Source organism: Acinonyx jubatus, chromosome C1 (assembly GCF_027475565.1).
Source record: "Acinonyx jubatus isolate Ajub_Pintada_27869175 chromosome C1, VMU_Ajub_asm_v1.0, whole genome shotgun sequence".
In the NCBI taxonomy this organism is placed as follows: Eukaryota; Metazoa; Chordata; class Mammalia; order Carnivora; family Felidae; genus Acinonyx; species Acinonyx jubatus.
In genome coordinates this window covers 217,518,205-217,536,805 of record NC_069381.1, presented here as the reverse complement: position 1 = coordinate 217,536,805, position 18,601 = coordinate 217,518,205, and the positions used below count along the sequence as shown (strand labels likewise).

At 54.2% G+C, this 18,601-nt stretch overlaps 3 protein-coding genes across 13 annotated transcripts in view; 2 read left to right on the top strand and 1 right to left on the bottom strand.

Moving 5' to 3' along the window:
• PASK (PAS domain containing serine/threonine kinase) overlaps nucleotides 1-3,648 on the top strand; it is a 41,820-nt gene extending 38,172 nt beyond the window's left edge. For 2 of the 3 annotated variants that reach the window (XM_053216081.1, XM_053216080.1), the window contains exons 17-19: nucleotides 558-691; nucleotides 2,307-2,453; nucleotides 3,058-3,648. In XM_053216081.1, the coding sequence (XP_053072056.1) occupies nucleotides 558-691; nucleotides 2,307-2,453; nucleotides 3,058-3,164 (388 nt within the window). In that variant the 3' untranslated portion in view covers nucleotides 3,165-3,648. Of the gene's footprint in view, nucleotides 1-557; nucleotides 692-2,306; nucleotides 2,454-3,057 lie in introns of those variants that run through there. The other variant, XR_008295681.1, reaches the window with a different exon arrangement.
• Nucleotides 3,649-5,484: 1,836 nt separating this feature from the next.
• MTERF4 (mitochondrial transcription termination factor 4) overlaps nucleotides 5,485-18,601 on the top strand; it is a 70,769-nt gene continuing 57,652 nt past the window's right edge. The window contains exons 1-4 of one of the 2 annotated variants that reach the window (XM_027045670.2): nucleotides 5,485-5,574; nucleotides 6,685-7,180; nucleotides 9,409-9,593; nucleotides 10,286-12,714. In XM_027045670.2, the coding sequence (XP_026901471.1) occupies nucleotides 5,554-5,574; nucleotides 6,685-7,180; nucleotides 9,409-9,593; nucleotides 10,286-10,645 (1,062 nt within the window). In that variant the 5' untranslated portion in view covers nucleotides 5,485-5,553 and the 3' untranslated portion in view covers nucleotides 10,646-12,714. Of the gene's footprint in view, nucleotides 5,575-6,684; nucleotides 7,181-9,408; nucleotides 9,594-10,285; nucleotides 12,715-18,601 lie in introns of those variants that run through there. The other variant, XM_053216079.1, reaches the window with a different exon arrangement.
• SNED1 (sushi, nidogen and EGF like domains 1) overlaps nucleotides 11,058-18,601 on the bottom strand; it is an 87,675-nt gene continuing 80,131 nt past the window's right edge. For 3 of the 8 annotated variants that reach the window (XM_053216068.1, XM_053216074.1, XM_053216071.1), the window contains one exon: nucleotides 13,317-17,350. In XM_053216068.1, the coding sequence (XP_053072043.1) occupies nucleotides 17,224-17,350 (127 nt within the window). In that variant the 3' untranslated portion in view covers nucleotides 13,317-17,223. Of the gene's footprint in view, nucleotides 13,285-13,316; nucleotides 17,351-18,601 lie in introns of those variants that run through there. The other 5 variants (XM_053216069.1, XM_027045538.2, XM_053216070.1 and 2 more) reach the window with 4 other exon arrangements.

Below are 18,601 nucleotides of genomic sequence, written 5' to 3'. Positions count from 1 at the left end.
GGCCAGCTCAGCGGCAGCTCCCCACCTTCTGTGTCACGTGGAGGTGCTGCTTCTCGGGCCAGCTGTGGGGCTTAGGGCAGGGTCCCATAAAATGCCTGGCGGAGTGTTGGCATCTCACAGGTGCCCACGAGTGGAAGCCAGGTTAGGTCCTTACGATGATGAAACATGGCGACAAAGCACTATCCCTGTTCCACCCCCTCCCCCCCCCCCGCCCCCTCCTCTGGGTCGCTGCTGTTACCTTGGCCCTCCTCCTGCTCCCGTGCAGCTTAGAGCCTCTACTCTGCTGTGCCTTCTCTGCACCTGCTCCAGGAAGCCCTCCCATCAGGAGGTGCTCCACCCTCACATGCTGCACACCCTCCCGTTTGGCAGTGGGCATCTCTCAGCTGCCTGAGCACGAAGGTTTGCTTTTCTCTCCCTCCTCAGTGCGTGGCTGGAGCCGGAGTTGAGGGCGTAGTTGAGGAGGGCTGCAGGACGCGCCGGGGGCGTCCTGTGGGGCGGGCCTGTGGCTCTGGGCTGAGCCCAGGCGTGCCCCGAATGTGGCCGCCACCTCCTTGCAGGTACAAGGGGCCGGAGCTGGAGATGTGGTCACTGGGGGTCACGCTGTACACGCTGATCTTTGAGGAGAACCCTTTCTGCGAGCTGGAGGAGACCATGGAGGCCGTGATCCACCCGCCATACCTGGTGTCAGAAGGTGAGCCTGCGCTGCAGGTGCCGCGGAGATGGCTCAGTCCCCTGCCTCGGGCACAGCGCCCCTTTGTCCATGCTGACGACCTCATTGCTCTTTCTGTGCCTCTAATGCCGATGTGGACAGAAGGGTAACGTGACCATGACTAAACTGTCATGATAACATTATGTGCAGGAGAATCCCCCTTGGGTCCCGGGGGGCCCGCTTCTGAGACAGACGCTAGCAGCCTGAGAACCTGGCTGTGTCAGTGACTGTAAGGTCAGCACTGGGGTCAGACATTCATCACTTGGGGGCAGTGGTGGGACTCGGTCCCCTAGCAGCTGTTGGGAAGCCTGCGGGTTTCTGTCGCACCTCCGGCTCCTGTCGGGGCCACGGGGGGGAGGGGGTTGTGTGCATTTGGGGGAAGGACCAGTGGGCTCAGTGGCCTGGAAATGACTTCCTGTGCCTGGAGTCGGCCCCTTTGGCACCCCAAGCGGAGGAGCCCCAGGGAGGGGGCTGGTAAGAGTTTCACGGGCACTGCTGGCCCGTGGGCTCCGGGGTCCCTTCCAGGCTTGGCGTCCTGTGACTCTACGGCACTCGTTTATCCTTACAAGTGGCGGGGTGACGAGCATGAACATCTTGTGCACAGAGTCCGTTTGGAACCAGCTTGGGGTCCAGCCTAACTCCGCTTGGGTTGGAAGCCAGTGTCAGCGCCGCCACGAAAACACGCCACGGATTGGGGCTTACACGACAGACAGACATCCATTTCTGTCTGGAGGCTGAGAGGCCAAGATCAGGGTGCCCGCGGATTCGGTTCCCGATGAGAGAGAGTGCCCACACGCCACGCTCGGTCTCTCTTCTTGCGAGGATACTAACCCTATCACCAGGCCGCACACTCAAATGAAAGACGTCATACAACACTCCCCGCCCCCGTCACCTCCCGAGGGCTCCACCTCCTGACACTGTCCCAGTGGGAGACAGGGATGGGGGGAGGTGTGGGGACACTGAGTCCCTAACAGCCTGGAGGAGGATCTTTAGAGCTTTGCTGAAGTCCCGGATTCCCACGAACCACGCTGCTTGCAGCACATTCTGTTCCACCCACAGCGCCTATTCCACACACTCACCAGGTTCTCAGGATACCCTCTGGGATGGTGAGGCCCAGAGTAGCCCTGGTTGAGGGGACCCCATGTTCTTACAGGAAATGGGGCCCAAATCCAGACCCAAGGCTGGGGCTCTTCCCAGAGCCTGTGCTTCCTTTGTGGGGGGGGGGGGGACAACGCAGGGCTTGCTCTGGCCATGTCCCTCTCCTCTTGTCCCACAAACCCTGTGTCGTTCAAAGCTCTGCACAGCCAGAGCCCCAAGAACAGGTCGAGTTTACGAAGCTCCGCACATTGGTTAGGTGAGCGAGGCGGGACCCTGAGCTCCATGCTTCCATTTCAGAGGGACAAGCGTCTCCTGCAGCCTGTCTGGGGCGTAGCTGGGCCCGTGTGCCAGGGACCCCAGGTTCTTGTCAGAAATGGAGGTTCCAGGGCTCAGAGGTGCTCATGGCAGGCACACCCAGGACCTGTAGTTTTGAGACATATTCTACTTGAGCCTGGCCTGGATTCACCCACACACGTGGGGTGGGTCTCTCTGTCCCCAGATCTCATGAACCTCGTGTCTGGGCTGCTGCAGCCTATCCCCGAGCAGCGCACCACCTTGGAGAAGCTGGTGACAGACCCCTGGGTGACACAGCCTGTGAACCTTGCTGACTACACCTGGGATGAGGTGTGTCGAGTGAACAAGCCAGGTGAGAGGCATGGCCGGTGTGCCAGGAAGGCAAGGAGGTTCCCCAGGCTGCCTTCCTGGGTCTGAGGAGGACGATCCCTCCTCCATGCTGTCCTGGACACAAATGTCAGGGCTTGTAGCTGGTTTGTCACCTGTGGAGAAAGTGGAGCTTGATTCTGTTCCAGAGGCCCCTGAACACCACCGGGGCCTTAGAAGGTGGGTGAGCACCCAGGGGAGGCCCTGACAAGGAGGCGCCCACAGAAGGATTGGGGGCAGAGGGCTGGTGGTGGCCTGAGCCAGCTAAAGGATAGGGCAAGGCTGCAGATGGTGGGAGCGGGATGCTCTGAGGGGACCCAGGAGCCCTGGCTCTTCAGATAAGGCTTCTGGCTGCACAGCTGGGCAGCAGCCAGCGCGTCTGGTCACCAGTGCTCAAAGCGGGCGGACCAAGCTGGAGCTGGCGGCCCCTGGCTTAGAATCCGTGCAGCAGCTCGGCAGGGGCCGGGACTCGGGCAGTGCCAGGCCGGTTCTGAAGGCCCCTGATGTCTCTGCGGCTAGGGATTCTCCCAGCGAGAAGCAAGTGTCTTAGAATCTTGTGTGAATGATACAATGTCTTCTTCTTTCTTCAGAAAGTGGAGGTCTGTCGGCGCTGAGTCTGGAGATGGAGAGCAGGTGCGCGAGGGAAGTGGCCCCAGAGCCATGCGGGGCCTTGTGCCCTAGGGGCGGCCCCTGCTGAGCGGACACCAGCTCCCTGCTCCTCTGTATCACTCTGGGGGACTGAATTGTTTTCGGGCCTCTTCCATTCAGAGAAAGTAAACTCTCAAGAACTAGGCCCAGTTCACGTTCTAAAAGCTCACATGCAAAATGCTAAAAGCTCTCTAGCATTAAAAAAATGCTAGAACAAAAGCCAGTGATGCTGTAAGATTTTAGGTTTATAAATAGACTTGGAATTCACTTTTGTCATGACCTCGGGAAAGCGTTCTAGTGCCGGGTTGAGTTTGTACCGTTAAAGGGCTTTCACTTGTGGACTTCGGAAAGGCGTAAAGTTTTTTAGTCTTTCTGCTTTTGTATATACACATGTGTTTTTGTCTCCTCTGACTGGACAAGTGCCCATCGGATGTGTGGAGTTTGTAGAACTGGTTAGCAACTGACCAGACTATTTCATTAACTTATTTTCTTGAACATTTTCCAAATTAAAGCAATTTTGTAGTAAACAATTATCCTGACTTGGACTGTCTGAATTCTTCCACAACGCCAGTGTGGGAAGCGTTTCCTTTCCTTATTTTTATGTCTGTGCACACCCACTTGCTGCAGCTGGAGAGGGGCTCAGCCTCTGTCAGTTTGGGGCTGCCTCCCCCGGGTGAGCCAGGAGCCCTGCAGCTTGCTCAGTCTAAGGAGGCCGGGTGGGCACTGATGCTCAAGCACTTCTTTCTCCCCTCCCCCCCCCCCCCCCCCCCAGCACTGCAGCCCACCTGGGCCCTGCTGTCCACCCAGACGCCCTGCCAGCACTCCCCAGACAGCCTGCGTCCAGCCCAGGCCCCACCTCGGCCGGGGCGTCCAGTCTGTCTTACTTCCCATCCGGTTCACATGCCGGGGTGTCTCTCACACACTCCGATGGCTCCGACCCATCCCCCTCCAGAGCGGAATCCAGATGCTCACAGAGCACGTGAAAAGCAGCCTTTCTTTTTTATCTGTGTTGGAGGGGAGGGAGTGGTTGGGAGTAAGAGGGAACTCTTTCATTCTTCTCTTTGCTAAGATGGTGAGAAGAAAACAAAAAACCCCGAGCCCCCCCCCCCCTTCTTCCAGCACGTCACCCCTTTCTGCAGGTTGACGGTTCCTCTGCCTTGTCCTCCGGAAGATGCTCAGGGGTCACACAGCTCTGGTGAAGCCCTGGGCTCATTAGGGAGCACTCAACTGTCTTCCAGTATCTTGGGACACCCAGAGAGCAGTGGTTCGTTCTCAACTGTGGGGATATGGGATATTGCTATCCCCTTCCTTTACAAAGTGCTGCCTGAGTCCCTGCTGTCACCAGAGACTGACAGGGGGAGGGGGACACGCCCTCCTCCATCAAGGACCACAAAGGCCTGGTTTTTAGGTGTGTATTTTTTTTAAAGTGTGTAATAAAAAGTGACGTTTACTCTTCTGAGTTTGAATGAGTTTCTTGATAACTCTTTTCCAGAGTGAAAAAAACCCCCACGTTTTTCCTTGTAGTAGACATGATACTTATAACACGTAAGAGGTTACAGAATGTTCTTTTCAGACCCGGGTGCAATGGACTAAGAGGGTAAAGTCCTAGCTCTCCAAGGACTGTTAGTTCTGAGGAAAAATAAAACTCATCCTTCTGGATGGCAGTAGGAGGTCTGACGTTTTGAGAGCGTTCTTTGCAGAGAGAAGCTGAGGCTGAGACAGGCTGGCAGATCTTTCTCTCTGTGTTCCCGGTGCGATTCCAGAGAGCGGCATTTTCAGAGGACTGAAGATGCTGTTGGCTTCCTAGAGCGAGGCCTGCATCTCGGCCACGACTTTATCTCTCCAGCCGGATTACCTGTTGGGGCTCGTTGACTGATTCCCTCCAGGGAGTGGCGGCAGCACACGGGGATTTTCTTAGGCTTTGGGTGTAAAAGCATTACTTTATCCTGAGAGGCCAACACTTGGGTAGTTTTGCAAGAAAACTGGAGTAAAAAAAAAAAAAAAAAAAAAAAAAAACAAGAAAAACTACCAATGCTTTGGTTCTATACAGATTACAACCTTCTCTTTTGACAACGTCCTTCGTCACATGACCTGTGGCGGCGCCCAGCCCAGTGCTGGGCACGGAGCAGGTGCTCCAAGCCCTTCTCAGTCCAGAAGCCAGTGCTAGATAAAAAAAGAGGAAGCTCGTACAAACGAAGGTTCGGGGCTCGGGAGGGCGGAGGATGTCCTGAAAGACACCGGGGCTCCGTGTCCGCACGACCGGGCGTCCCCGCTAGAGGAGGGCAGGCCGGGGGACTGGGAACCTTCGCGGCGGAACGCGCCTCTCGCGCGCCCGCTCTTGCCGTGGGGAGGGCGGAAGGGAGGGCTCGCGAGGGCGGAAGCGCGGACCACTGAGGGCCGGTTTCCGGCGCCAGGGTCGCTGCTGCCGCCTCCGCGCTATGGCGGCGCTCGGCAGGCAGGTGAGGTGGCGCCCGGTGCCGGGGATCCGCGCGGTCGCAGACGAGCCGCCGCCGGGTGGAGCCTTACTCGGGGGCCGGTGCCCCGCGTGGGCCGCGGCGCGCTGTCGCGCGGGGTGGGATCCGGGGCCGAACCCGGCGGAGGGGAGGGCGGGCGGCCGGGCGGCGACCCCGGTGGACGCCTGCGAGCGCTGCGGGTCGGGGTGGGGAGGGTGTTGAGTGCGCGGGCGGCGACTGCGGGGTCTGCCTCGCGTGGCCCTTACCGCCGAGCCGTTCGAGGCGGGCGGGAGTTGTGTGTGTGCACCTTGGCCGTCAGGCTGATTCTGCGGAGTGGACTTAGGTCGATGAATCTGCACACTAGTGTGAGGTCCACATCTTTGAGGTGTGGACGCCAACTCAGACCCCCAGGGGTGGCACGGAAGTTGTTTTCAACTATTGTATTTAGGATACAGCAGCTGCAGAAGGGTTTCTGGGAGATTCCCTTATCTCACTGGTAAAACAGGCTTCATGTTTTTCTGTCTTGGGTAGTTTTATGGCCAAGAAGAAAACGAGAGACCACTTGCATCTGCCTAAACAAACATTGTTACAAACTTGCTTATCCCCCATTTGTTCTTCCTATAGACGCTGCCTCCTCCTTAAGTTAGGCCCTAATTTTACCGTATAGAAAGCTACCCCTTCTGTGAGCAGCTCCATGCCTATGAATAAACTTTGGTTTTTATCTTCCTGTTCGTCTGTCTTCAGTTAAATTTGCACGCCCCCCCCCCCCCCCAAGCACTGAACCTTAGGGGTAGAGCAAAAGTACCCCACGCACAGACACCCTTTCTAGTTCTGTTCCTCCCTGCCCCCTCAGTTACAGTGACAAAAGCTGACAAAAGCCGGCGGACACTTGCTTGGCTCTCTGACCTCTGTGCCCTTGCAGTACTCTGCTCTCTGTATGTGAACTTCCTTCTCTGCGGGCTTTTTTAGGTTCAAATACGGTTCTGCAGATTGCTTACAAAGGCTGCTGTGCTTATGTGGGACCGAGGCACTAGGTAACCTGGCTCAGGAGCCCTGTGATGTCTGTTAAATTGGGGTAGTGAGGAATTTATTCCCCATTGGTACTCTGTCTCGTAGGTCTTTGACTGGCACCGCCTGATCCCCCTCACCTGGGCGCATGTTGCTAGGCAGACTCCTCTCGGAGAACAGAAAAGGACGTCTGCATCGTTGTTGTGTCTACTGACCACAGCCTCCAATGGAGGGGGCCTCCAGAAGGTATCCTGCGTGGAACCCAAAAAGTATGTGGGGGAACCAGAGTGCAGGACAGATCTCACCCCGGACCCCCTTGAGAAGCAGAGGACTCCTGTGGCTGGAGGGTTCTTAGAGCGAGAGAACGTCATCAGTGCCCTCCTGGACATGGGTTTCAGTGACATCCACGTTAATGAATTGCTCAGTATGTGGCCAAGTGTGCCCCCCCAACAGTTGCTGGACATCATTTCAGAATTAATACTCTTGGGTTTGAACCCAGAGCCTGTGTATGTGGCCCTAAAGAAAAGCCCTGAGCTGCTGAAGCTGCCTATAATGCAGATGAGGAAACGCTCCAGTTATCTGCGGAAGCTTGGGCTTGGAGAAGGTACAGGAAGTGCTGATTTCGTGGACGACGCCGAGGACTCGGGGTTGGGGGATGAGTAGCCCAGGTGGGATGGACTAGGGGGGCTTCTGGGGAACGTCCTTGAGAATAACAAGTGATTTGGTTCGGAGGTGAGAAAGAGGAGTGACCTCTGTGGATGGCATTGCCGGAGGGAAGGGGGGACAGGCCAGGACTCTTGTCTGGTGTGCTCACTGTGGGGCCCCTGGCATCTAGAGCACGTACTACATGCTCATGCCCAGCAGATAGATGTCAGTATGTGATACTGATACATGTGTGTATATGGCATTTTTGATGTTTAACGTGAAGTGGTCTTAGTGCTTTGTGTCTGTATGACGTAGAGCCAAAGGCTTACAGAGGCCCTGGTAAAGACGTGCATTCCAACAAGGTGTCTTGATTTGCTGTGGAAAACGAGATCTTCCCAAACTCCTAGGAAACTGAGGAGTGACTGTTCCCTCCACCACGTCCCCCACCCCCTCCCCTATCCCCAACAGGATTCACACCTTAAGGATTCTAGAATTCCTTTCTTTCTTTCTTTTTTTTTTTTTGTTTATTTATTTTAGAGAGAGTGAGAAAGAGAGTGCAAGCAGGGGAGGTGCAGAGAAAGAGGAAGACACAGAATCTGAAGCAGGCTCTAGGCTCCCAACTGTCAGCACAGAGCCTGACACAGGGCTCGAAGTCACAGACCTCGAGACCATGACCTGAACTGAGGTTGGACACTTAACTGACTGAGCCACCCAGGTGCCCCAAGGATTCTTGAATTTCCTTGGATCTCTTTACGGGCCTTTAGGAGAAGGGGGTTAGGGGTCCATGAGCGTCTCCAAGGATCTTTACCTACTTTGAGCAGTGGAGAGCCACTGTTCTTTTTTGTCATTTTTGACTGTTACTGGTAATATATTGTTGAGGGCGACAGAAGGTTTAGGGATCTACTATTTCAGAGGATCTCTACGGACCTCCTCTAGAAGATAAGGAAGAAGGTAGTCTTCTCTCTTTCTCTTACTGGATTACCTGTTGTGGTATAATCTAAAAGGCTAAATTTAAGATTTTGTATGTTATGATTATAAATTACAAAGCTCAGAGGTGCCTGGGTGCTTCAGTCGGTTTAAGTGTCCACCTTTAGCTCAGGTCATGATCTCGTGGTTTGTGAGTTCGAACTCCACGTCAGGCTCTGTGCTGACAGCTTGGAGCCTGCTTGAGATTCTCTCTCTCTCTCTCTCTCTCTCTCTCTCTCTGTCCCTCTCTGCCCCTCCCTCCTTTTTCTCTTTCTCTCTCTCAAAATAAATAAACTTTAAGTATTAAAAAAAAAGATGTTCTTCCTCTCTATCTGCCCCTCCTCACTCCTCCCCCCTCAAAGAAAAGAAAAAAAAGACCATATGCCCCAGTTTGCATAGGGTAATCTCAGTTACCAGTTACCCTAATGCATTTGTTAATAGGACCTCTTTCACTCAGAATTGCCCTAATTTGGATATAATATATGGTCACTTCACTAACTAGGACATCAGTGTTTATGGCTACACATCATGAGTATTCTTATTATCACATTAATTATTATCATGGAAGTCCTTTTCATGGAGTTTAGGCTCCCAGATCTTAGGAACGTTGCTTGTCAGTGCTTCTGTTTTATTATGGAAGGAAACATCAATCCAAAGCCCCAGTGTGGGGGAAACTACTGTCTCATCTTTCCGTAAATCCCCTGTGAAGTTTTTTTTTTTTTTTTTTTTAATTTTGGAGAGAGATTGTGCACGAGCAGGGGAGGGGCAGAGGGAAAGAATCTGAAGCAGGCTCCACACTCAGCACAGAGCCCGACGTGGGGCTGTATCTCATAGGATCATGACCTGAGCCAAAATCAAGAGTCAGACACTCAGCCAAATGAGCCACCCAGGTGCACTAAGCCCCCACTGCCCCGCCGTGAAGTTCTTTAGAGGAAGGGGGCAAGAGGAGGAAGCCGAGAATGTGAGGTTAGCGGCTTTCAGCCGGGAGGCCAGCAAGAGGCCCCCTCTTCTATCGGGGAGGGAAGGTTGGTGAGTGTCAGAAGCGAGAGAGAGTCGGTGAGGCGCTGTGTCGTCCTGGCGCTCCTGGGCGGGCAGCGGACGCTGTCACTCGTGGAGGAGAGCGCCCTGGTCCGTGTTTTAAATGCTGGCTTGGGTGTAGCGAGCCCTTGGTTTTCTGGACGATCCTGAAATCATGCACTTGCCCTCTTTTGTGTTCTGCAGGGAAACTCAAGACGGTCCTTCTCTGCTGCCCTGAAATCTTCACCATGCACCAGAGGGACGTCGACAGCATTGTCGGAGTTCTCAAGGAGAAATGTCTTTTCACGGTACAGCAGGTGACCAGGATTTTGCACAGGTGCCCGTATGTTCTTCAGGAGGACCCCGGTGAACTGGAGTACAAGTTCCAGGTGAGGGTGCCTGGTCGGGGGTTTGGGAAGGGACAGCCAGCGCTTCAGCTGTAGGGAGGGGCCGCTCCACCGAGGGAGGCCTCAGGCGCCCTGAGGGTGAGTGGATGAGGCGAGGGGCCTCGATCCTCTTTGCAGGAGCCAGAGAGAATCGGCCTCTGGTCTTTCACCCCTTTATGTAGGACCTGTTCTGCAGTTTTTCTGCCATTGATGGGGGGTCACCCAGTCTCACTCCCGGGGGCCAAACGGGGCCTCTGCTTGAAATAGCTAATTTGAAAAGAGCTGAAAATCTTCCTTTCTTTAGAACCTATTCTGCATGTTGATTTTAGAAGTGTAATTGTGACAGTTGTCCCGACTTTTGGGTAACAATTATGACAACTTAGGTCAAATTGTTAGATGTTTTCTGAATTTTTTGCCTGTTCTTTCCATACTCACGGTTTTTTCCCTGAGAAAAACAGAACTGAATTTATCTCCCTTGTCCCTTTATTTTCTGCTAAATTTTTCTCAATATGAATTTGAAAATGTTTTGAAAACTCAGTCGTCACATAATTGCCAGGCGTCATGGAGTGTCCTGCCACTGTTAGTTGGGTGGCCCTTTGTGAGTGCGTTTGGACAGCTTGAGGCGATTATGGACCGTAGAAGGGCCGGTTGTAAGTCACTGTGCCTGGGCCTCCTAACTGTGTCTGTGTCTCCAGTATGCCTATTTCAGGATGGGGGTTAAGCACGCGGACGTGGTGAGGACCGACTTGCTGCAGTATTCCATCACCAAGATCAAGCAGAGACATGTGTTCCTCGAGCGCCTAGGACGGTACCAAACCCCTGATAAGAAGGGCCAGACCCAGGTCCCCAATCCTTTACTCAAGGACATCCTCAGAGTGTCAGAAGCTGAGTTTCTGGCCAGGACAGCCTGTTCTTCTGCTGAGGAGTTTGAAGTTTTTAAGAAGCTCTTTGCTCGGGAGGAGGAAGAGAAGTCCGAGAGCCCCATGCCTGACCATAAAAGCTTAAGTCTGGACGAGGAAGAGGAGGAGGAGAAAGAGGAAGAGGAGGAGGAGTGATGGAAGGACAGGAGTGAAGAGCCCATAGATATCCAAGAATGTTTTAATTTTCTCAGAGCTCTTGAGAGCTTTACTTGGATCTTCTCAGGTTATTTTTCCTTCTAAAACTGGTCTTCTAGTGAAAACATTGTTATAAATCACCTGAGAAGCAGGTCAGACTAAGAAGGAACTGCATTAGTTTGATCTGTCGTCGGATCTCTGTGGGGAGGGCCCTGTTCCATCCTGAATGAGAGTTACTCTGAGCTGTTAAACTCAGGGGGAACTGAGTATCTCAACATCCGGTTTTGTTTTTTTCTCTGTTACATACGTGGGTGATGACTCCATGATTGTGGGGAATGGGGTTCCTCCCTCTGGTTCGAGTCAATATATATTTCCTTCTAGTGATAAAGATACAATTATGAGCAGGCAGGGAGGCTTTTGTACATCACAGCACTTTATTCTATGAAAACAAGTAGCCGGTTTCCCACAGAAACACTCGTGTTTTCCATCCACACATATTGCTTCCTAACTGCATTCAGCATCCGGCAGCGTAAAGGGAGTTGTTAGTGATGTGTGTTTTCATCTCGCACAGCTTCTTGTTGCCATTGGAGGGTTGGGGGGCTGCTCTCTATGTCTGTGAGGACGAGGCCCTGGCTCTGACCTCTCAGGAAAGTTGGCTTCCCTGCGAGGCCGAGGCCGAGGCCGAGCTCACGGCGGGTGGGCCACATCCAGGCCTGAAGGCTCTGGCGGCCACAGGAATGTGGCCTGGAGTGCGCCAGAACAGGAAGGGGCTGGGGCGGTCTGATGTCATCTCCCTATCGCCCGTTTCACACAGTGGCTCCTGAGACCAGAGGAGAAGAGGAGTCACACGGGGTCTTTGGCGGGGCGGGACCTGGTCTCCTTCAGGGGGCCCCACGACAGCATGGTGCTGGGAGTCCCCTCGGGGAACCCGGTGGGCCTCAGGGGTGATTTAAAGAGCGGAATGTGATAGAAGTCATCTCTGAGGTAGAGGCCCGGCCCTGATGGTCTGGGCTCCGCGAGGGGGGGCTGGTGCACCTCAGAACGTCCTGGTGTCCCTCCCTTCGGGGGAGCCGGCACGGGGTTGGTGACGCAGAAGACGTTTTTGGTGATGCAACCAAAATCCAGGTCTTGGCGGCATTTTAACAACCATGTGAAAGTTCTGGTGCTCGGCCTTATTTTTCCAGCAGAGACTGTGCAGGAATCCTGTGGGGCAGCGGTTCCCACCTGTGGCGATCTTGACCCCAGGGAACGTCTGGCAACATCTGAGAACGTCTCGGTTGTTAGGACCAAGGGAGGGCGCCGGTGGGATCTAGTGGAGGCGAGCGCTGCCGTTCAACATCCTGCCAGGCCCGTGACGGCCTCACTGCAGAACCATCCAGCTGGGGTGTCAGCGGGGCCGTGGCCCAGGAGCAGCTCTAAAGCCTGGTCCGGTGGATTGTAAGCAGGCTTATGTTTGTTACATTTCTTGTATTTAAGAGAAAAGTCAGTAGCTGCGTGTTTGCGTTCCGTTCCCCCAGGCACTGGAGTGTTCTTGTAGTCTGAGCTCTGTTTGCTGTGGGGACTCAGCACCAAGGTACTTCTGTTTTCTCCGGGCTCATGTGTGAGCGTGACCACACAGAGCCACGTTCGGCGGAAGGAAAGTAGCTCAGTGAGTCCCTGTGTGGTGTCGGAGGCCAGTGTCGTGGCAGTAGCTGGCCGGCAGGAGAGTCCCTGCCAAGGCAGCTGCTGGAGGTGGCTGGCCCTGGGTTTGCCGGAGGGAGAGCAGCAGGATGGGTGAGGGATTGCTTCTGTGGCAGCCCACGTGCGGCGGCGGAAGGAAGGTTTTGTCTTCACTGCGTTCTCGGCCGTGGGCAAGGTTATGTGAAAACGAGAGCATTTCACTCTGCTGGCGTTTTCACTTTTCTGTTTTGTGGCGTCCGAGTGACCAGTACTCTCCCTCAGATGGGCTTTTGTGTCCAGTCGGGGGACTAAGTAGAATTACAAATTTCTATGACTGGAATGGCTAACCTAGCAATTCATGATTGCTCCTTGCATTTTGATGCAGAAATAAATTTCTACGCACCTGATAATTTTCTGATTTGCATTATTACTAATTTCTTCAGGTGGAGTTTGAGCGTATGTTCGAGGAAGACGCTACAGTTTTGTGAAAGAACTGTGTGAAAAAAGCAGTGTCTCATTTAGAATGTTTCCAGGATGAATTGTGATTCCTTTAGCATCAGGAGATGTTTTTACTAGACTTACTAGATTTGTAAAACATCACGATGAGTTCATCATAAGACGGCACCAAGCTCAGGATTCAGTAGACTGTTTCTTGTAGAAACAAACGTTTCTGAGTTAAAAACTGAAACACGCTAGTGTTCGCCTCACGGCTGAGGGGCTTGAGGTCATTAGCATCGCAGTAGAAAGTTTGATCTACTTTTCCAGTGATATCACTTGATCTCGCCACTTGCTGGTGATGCTGTAGCTTTCCGTAGGCACACAGCGACAGGTCCCAGGGACACAGCAGAAGTCAGCAGTACGCGTGTCTGTACGTGGTCTCCTCTCACTCCCCCAGTGCCGGAGCCCGCAATGAGCTCCCCCGTCTTCTCCAGGCGGGCCTGGGTCACTGGGGACGCTCTTGAAATGACCGTCTTTCCTTTCTGAAAAGGACAAATCGCATAATACACAGACATATGCACACAAAATTTTAATGAAAACAAAAAGCCTAAAATATACTCTAACTCTTCAAAAAAGTGTTTTTAGAAAAGATGACGGGAAGGAGCCCTCTCTGTGCTGGAATGCAGACTTGGGGCAGTGTCTGTGGGAGGCGCCCAGGGGCTCGAGTTCATGTTGGGTCGGCTCCTAAAATGTACGCGACTCGAGGTGGGTTGGCTTGCTTGCTTTTGGCCTCCTCAGGGAGAAGACTGCTGGTAGAAGACTCTGGAAGGCATATGTGGCGAGGCTGCGTGGCCCCCTGCTTGCAGAGACGAAGTGTGTGAACGGCCGCGAGCCGACTGCCTACAGCAGTGTCGCTCAAGGCACGGGCTGAGCATCTCCGGCGTGATCGGGTCTCTGTGGCACCCGGCCCCGAGAGGAGGAAGGAGCCCCTGCTGTGCGCCGTGGGTACCCCCTCGGCTTCCCGAGTTGGGGGGCTCGCGCGGGGCTTCCGTGCAGCTCTGGGGTCTTTGCTGCTGAGGTGCGTCATCGGGGCATGGCTTTCTCTGCGCGAGGCTGAGGCCTGGGTGACCCGATCGAGCGGGGCTTAGCCAAGTGGGTAGATGAGGTCTTACTGGAACACAGCCACACCTGTCCGGTCACACGTCTGTGGCAGCGCTGCTGTGAACGCGGAGCTGAGTCGTTGCCGCGGAGACCGTCTGGTCCACGCAGCCAAAAATAGTCACTGTTTGGGAAAGGGTTGGAGGCTGGAAGTGTGTAAACCCCATCTTCGTATTTATTGTACTTTCTCTTTCCAATCTGCTGGACCGGGTGCCGGGTTGCGCCTGCAGCAGACGAGCGGGGGCGATGGTGGAGGAGGGTCCGACGGGCACCCAGCCCTCGGCTTCCCTCGCGGTGGCGCCTCATCGCGGCCCCTTCCTGGCGCCGCCGCCTCTGCCTGGGGGGCTTGAGAGCCGCTCATCCTCAGCGTGACTGTGAGGTCTCCGGGGGAGAGCTGCCCCCCCGACCTCGGAGTCCCGGAGCAGGTGTCTGGATGTCGCAGGAGCGTTCCTGGCTGGCTGCCTCGCTTATCCGGGCCGATGCCTGGGCTGTCCCCGTAGGAAACGGCAGCCGGGCTTACAGCACGGGCTGCTAGAAGTGGCGGAGCCTGGAGGTGACTCAGCCCAGAGGGCGTCCCTGGCGAGGCCTTGGCCGTCTGTCTCGTAGAGGCGGGGGAGGGAAGCTGCAGAGGGTTCGGGCGCTAGCCAGGACCTGATGTCTCAGGCGCCCGTCTCAGTCCACTTTTAGCCCCGTCTTTCTGGGCTCTGGAAGCTCACGAGGTTGATGGAGTGTAACAAGGACGTCCTGAATCCTTTGAAGGAGAAAGAGAACGGGGCGTGAGGAGAGGGATACCCATACCTCTTTGAAACGCAGCTTCCTGTTCCCTTAGCGGTGCTCGGTCCCCGCCCCCAGGTGGCCCCGTGTTCCTGTCGCATCAGAGCCTCGCTGAGCCCTCCAACACTCAGCAGGGGGAGGGCAGGTGTGCCGAGGAGCTCTGGCTGCACGACCCCGCGGTAGGGGTGTTCGGGCGGCACCGCAGGCCGCCGGCTGCTCCCTTCCGTTAGGCGATGCCCTTGAATTTTGGCTCTGAAGACACAGGCTGTCCCTTGTTGCTCTGGATTGAAATGAACTCCTGTTGGTGGTGTTTTCTCCATTGTTTGAAGAATGGGTGTCCTGGAAGCTAGTATTTGATGATCTGGGAGTTAATTGAGGGTTTCTGATTTGTTCTTATACTAATGGACTTGTTGAGTTTTAGAGAAAGGTACTATTCTTTCAGGTGACTTATTGTGATACAAAGGTTTCAGACCCAAGCTATACTTGCGGGTTCTTGTCCCGGTAGCAAATTGCTCGCGAGCCGTGGGGCGTGTGTTGCATTGTGTGTCTGTGGGGTATGAAATGGGAGGGGAATGATGCCTTTGGGTAGACAAGCTGAACGCAGAGGCTTGTTGAGAAGTCGGCCCGGGGACGGCTGCCAAGGCCGCGCTGTGCGGACCCCAGCCTCGGCTTTCCCCGCTTGGCTGGGGTGGACGCACTTCCTGTGGTGGCGCCTCCCCTGGGAGGCTCTTTTGCTTCTGCTTGTTTGGAAAGGCTCTGAGAAACATTCCTCCTCCATCTCCTCAGTCCATAAGACGGTATAGCCTGTGCTGAAGCTGCCTGTTCCCTGAGGTGCCTCACTTTCCTCTCAACACCAGGAGGATGGACTCGGGAGGCTCATTTATGGAGCAGGAGGAGTGAGCTGCCCGGGGTGGGGTGGGGGGGGGGGGGTGTGCCACCTTATTCCCGGTGACGCTCAGCGTGGGACTGATTCTGGGCTGTAGACGGGTCTTCGTGGTTCAACCCGATATGTCCCTGTTAGGAAGACTTGGACAGAGTTTATGGGTGGCGAGTAAGCCGGGTGGCGTGGAGTTTCCAGGGGAGTTTGGGAAATGCCAGATCAAACAAGAATAGGGCTAGAGAGTTTCTTTCATTCCAGGATTCCGAATGCTCAGGATTTCTGCGTCCATTGGGAATTGCCCAGTGAGGGAGTCGTCAGGACTTCCCCAAAGTTACGTGATCAAGGTCCCTCACCCCATTTTTTCTTTCAACGTATCGCCATTCATGGAGTCTGGGAGCCCTCCTTTGAACCCCTGCGCCCCTGGGTCTGCGTCTCCCCAGGCCCCTCTGACCACCCTCCCTTCCCAGCTCCCCACCTGCCGCCACCCCTCACGGCAGCCCCCGTCAGTCCTGCCCCCTGCTGCTGCTGCTGCTGCTGGGGGGCTGGGAGGGGTTTCTCCATTTGCTTGAGGTAGAGTGAGACTCGTGCTCACCCCCAGGTGCATCTCTACCAGGTTTATGCGTATTCGGAGGCCTTGGGTATTTGTTTTTTCTCTCCCGTTGTAGCCCCCTCAGAGAGTTCTGAACCCCCTGGTCTGGGGGTTTGTAACAGGGTACAGCTGGGCCCCGAGGACATGGCAGCCCTCCCGGAGCCCGCCTGCCGGGCCAGCCCCTCCGACCTCCCAGCGGCTCCACCAGCCACCCAGCCGGGGTGGGAAACATACCTGTACCTAAGATTTCTTCAGTGTGGGACTGTTGTTACTTTGTTTCCTGAAATAGAAAAAGGCGGTTTAACAGAAAAGAAACTGTGTACCTGGAGCCCAGGCTGCCTGCTGGGATCCCTTCTTTGGCTCAGGTATATTCCATTTTGGGGAACACCGTTAGCGAGGCGCTGATGCAGAGACTAGCATTTTAGTGTCTGTGCACCCACTTGACCGGCTGTGAGTCACGGGGAGGAGAAGGAGAGTGGAAGGGACAGGCACATATTTGGCCAAGCAGGTGTCGAATTGCACACTGTGGTCTTTCCCTGACAGTCAGTAATGCAAAAGCTAAGGTGTGTGGTTACTGGTTGGTCTGTCAGAGCGACTGGGGTGAGGACTCTTCTGTTTGGGAAGCATATAATGTACTCGGGCAGTACATTATGTAATAACTCCTGTGAGTCCCTGGGGCCCTTTGGGGAAAGAACCTGGCTGTGAGTAAATGAAAAGTAGAGATTTACTATATTTGCAGTTACATATGTGCACCTGTCAGTGATGTCCCCTGCTTCCCAATTCACAGGTACTGTGTGAACCACAGGTACTGTGTGAACATGCATAACCAGAGACCCTCTAAGCACCCACCGTGTGACCCCCAGCACCCACTGTGTGGTCTCCCCCGCACCCACCATGCCTGGCTTGACCAGTCTGTGCGTGTTCAGGTGCACACGTACATGCACACAGTTTCTAAGTGGAGTGTCCATACGGGGCTGGACATTTGGACAAACACACGAGACAGCCTGGCTCAGCCCACAGGACTGTGGCAGCCCACAGCGCTCTGTCCCCAGGGCCACCTTTGCCCCGTTACCCTGTGAACTATACGCAGAACACTGTGTGGGCCTCCTCCCTGAGATGGCACCTGTTCGGGGTTTTCTTGCCGCTCGTGCTTTCACAGCTCTCTTTGAAGCAGATGTCCTGGTGCACCTTGTAGACTCTCTTATACCTGTGTCACAAGAAAGTTCTGTGAAGCCAGAAACTAGAGCAGGATGTTGCCCAGCTGCCTCACCTAGGCTTCACGGGCCCGCAGTGACCGTGCACGTGTTCGAGGGACAGGTCATTATTTTCTAAATAAAACTTTATCTCACGTGGATGTAATAAAATGTCCAACATAAAAGTCATATAATTAAAAAAAAATTGACTGCCCTGAGGCATAATTTACATAAGATACACCCATTTTAAATGTGCATTTTGAGAGATGTGGGCAAAATAACGATATTAAGACATGAGAGGAGAAATTTCAAGCACGTGTTTTGCTGAAGCCTTGATACAGTACGACTTTTCTGTCTTAGGGGCAGTTCTTGGAGAAGTTTGAGAGCCTTGAAGATGCAGGTGCTTGTCACGGACAGTGTAGACTCCAGCCCTGCCTCCCATTTATTAACTAGTCTACTTGGAGTGTGTGTCTGGAACTTAGGCCTCAGTTTTGTGTGAAACGGGAATTATTTGTGTTACCTCTCACAGATTTGTAGACAATAATGAACAGGAAAGTGTTTGTTGTTAAAGCTCTCAAATGTCAGAGCTGTTGGAAAGGGAGATCCAGGGAGTGTGATGGGCAGACCTCCAACTCATGTTCAGTCTAGGAGAGCCCTTGGGACTTAAAGCCTTTGGTTAAGTCTCACACTTGTGGCCATCAGGGAGTAACAAGATCTGGAGTGAACCCCCCCCAATACGAACAACCGGAGAACTGGACAAAATGTAAGCAGCAGTTTTCAGATGTTAGAAAACATACAGTGCAAGACTGTGGTCCTTGAGACAAGGGACACATGAAATGAGCCCTGTAACCCCTGAATTCAGTCTGGAGGCATGTTTTGGACTGCACTGCAGGGTGGCAGCGGGGGAGTGGTGCACTGCAGGCTGGTGGCAGTTGGGGGAGAGGCGCGTGGGAGCCAAGCAGTGGTCACACTGAGTTGAGGGAACAGAGGTGAGAATTGAGGAGGTAGAGGCAGCTGTGGTCTGTGGGGCAGAGCACTGGGGAGGAGGGAGCTATGTAGAGGACGAGCTGAAGCCTGGAGAAGGGTCCCTTTGAAAATTAAGCTGTGCACACATGTGGTAGAGTCCCCTGAGGCTGGGCAGGGGGAACTACCGAGAAGCTGAACAACTGAGCTAGAGCAATCTTCTATCCATAAACTAGAAGCTCCAGAAAGACCATGGTTTAGAAGGAGGGAAAATGAACACAAATCACCCTAAAACAGCCTTC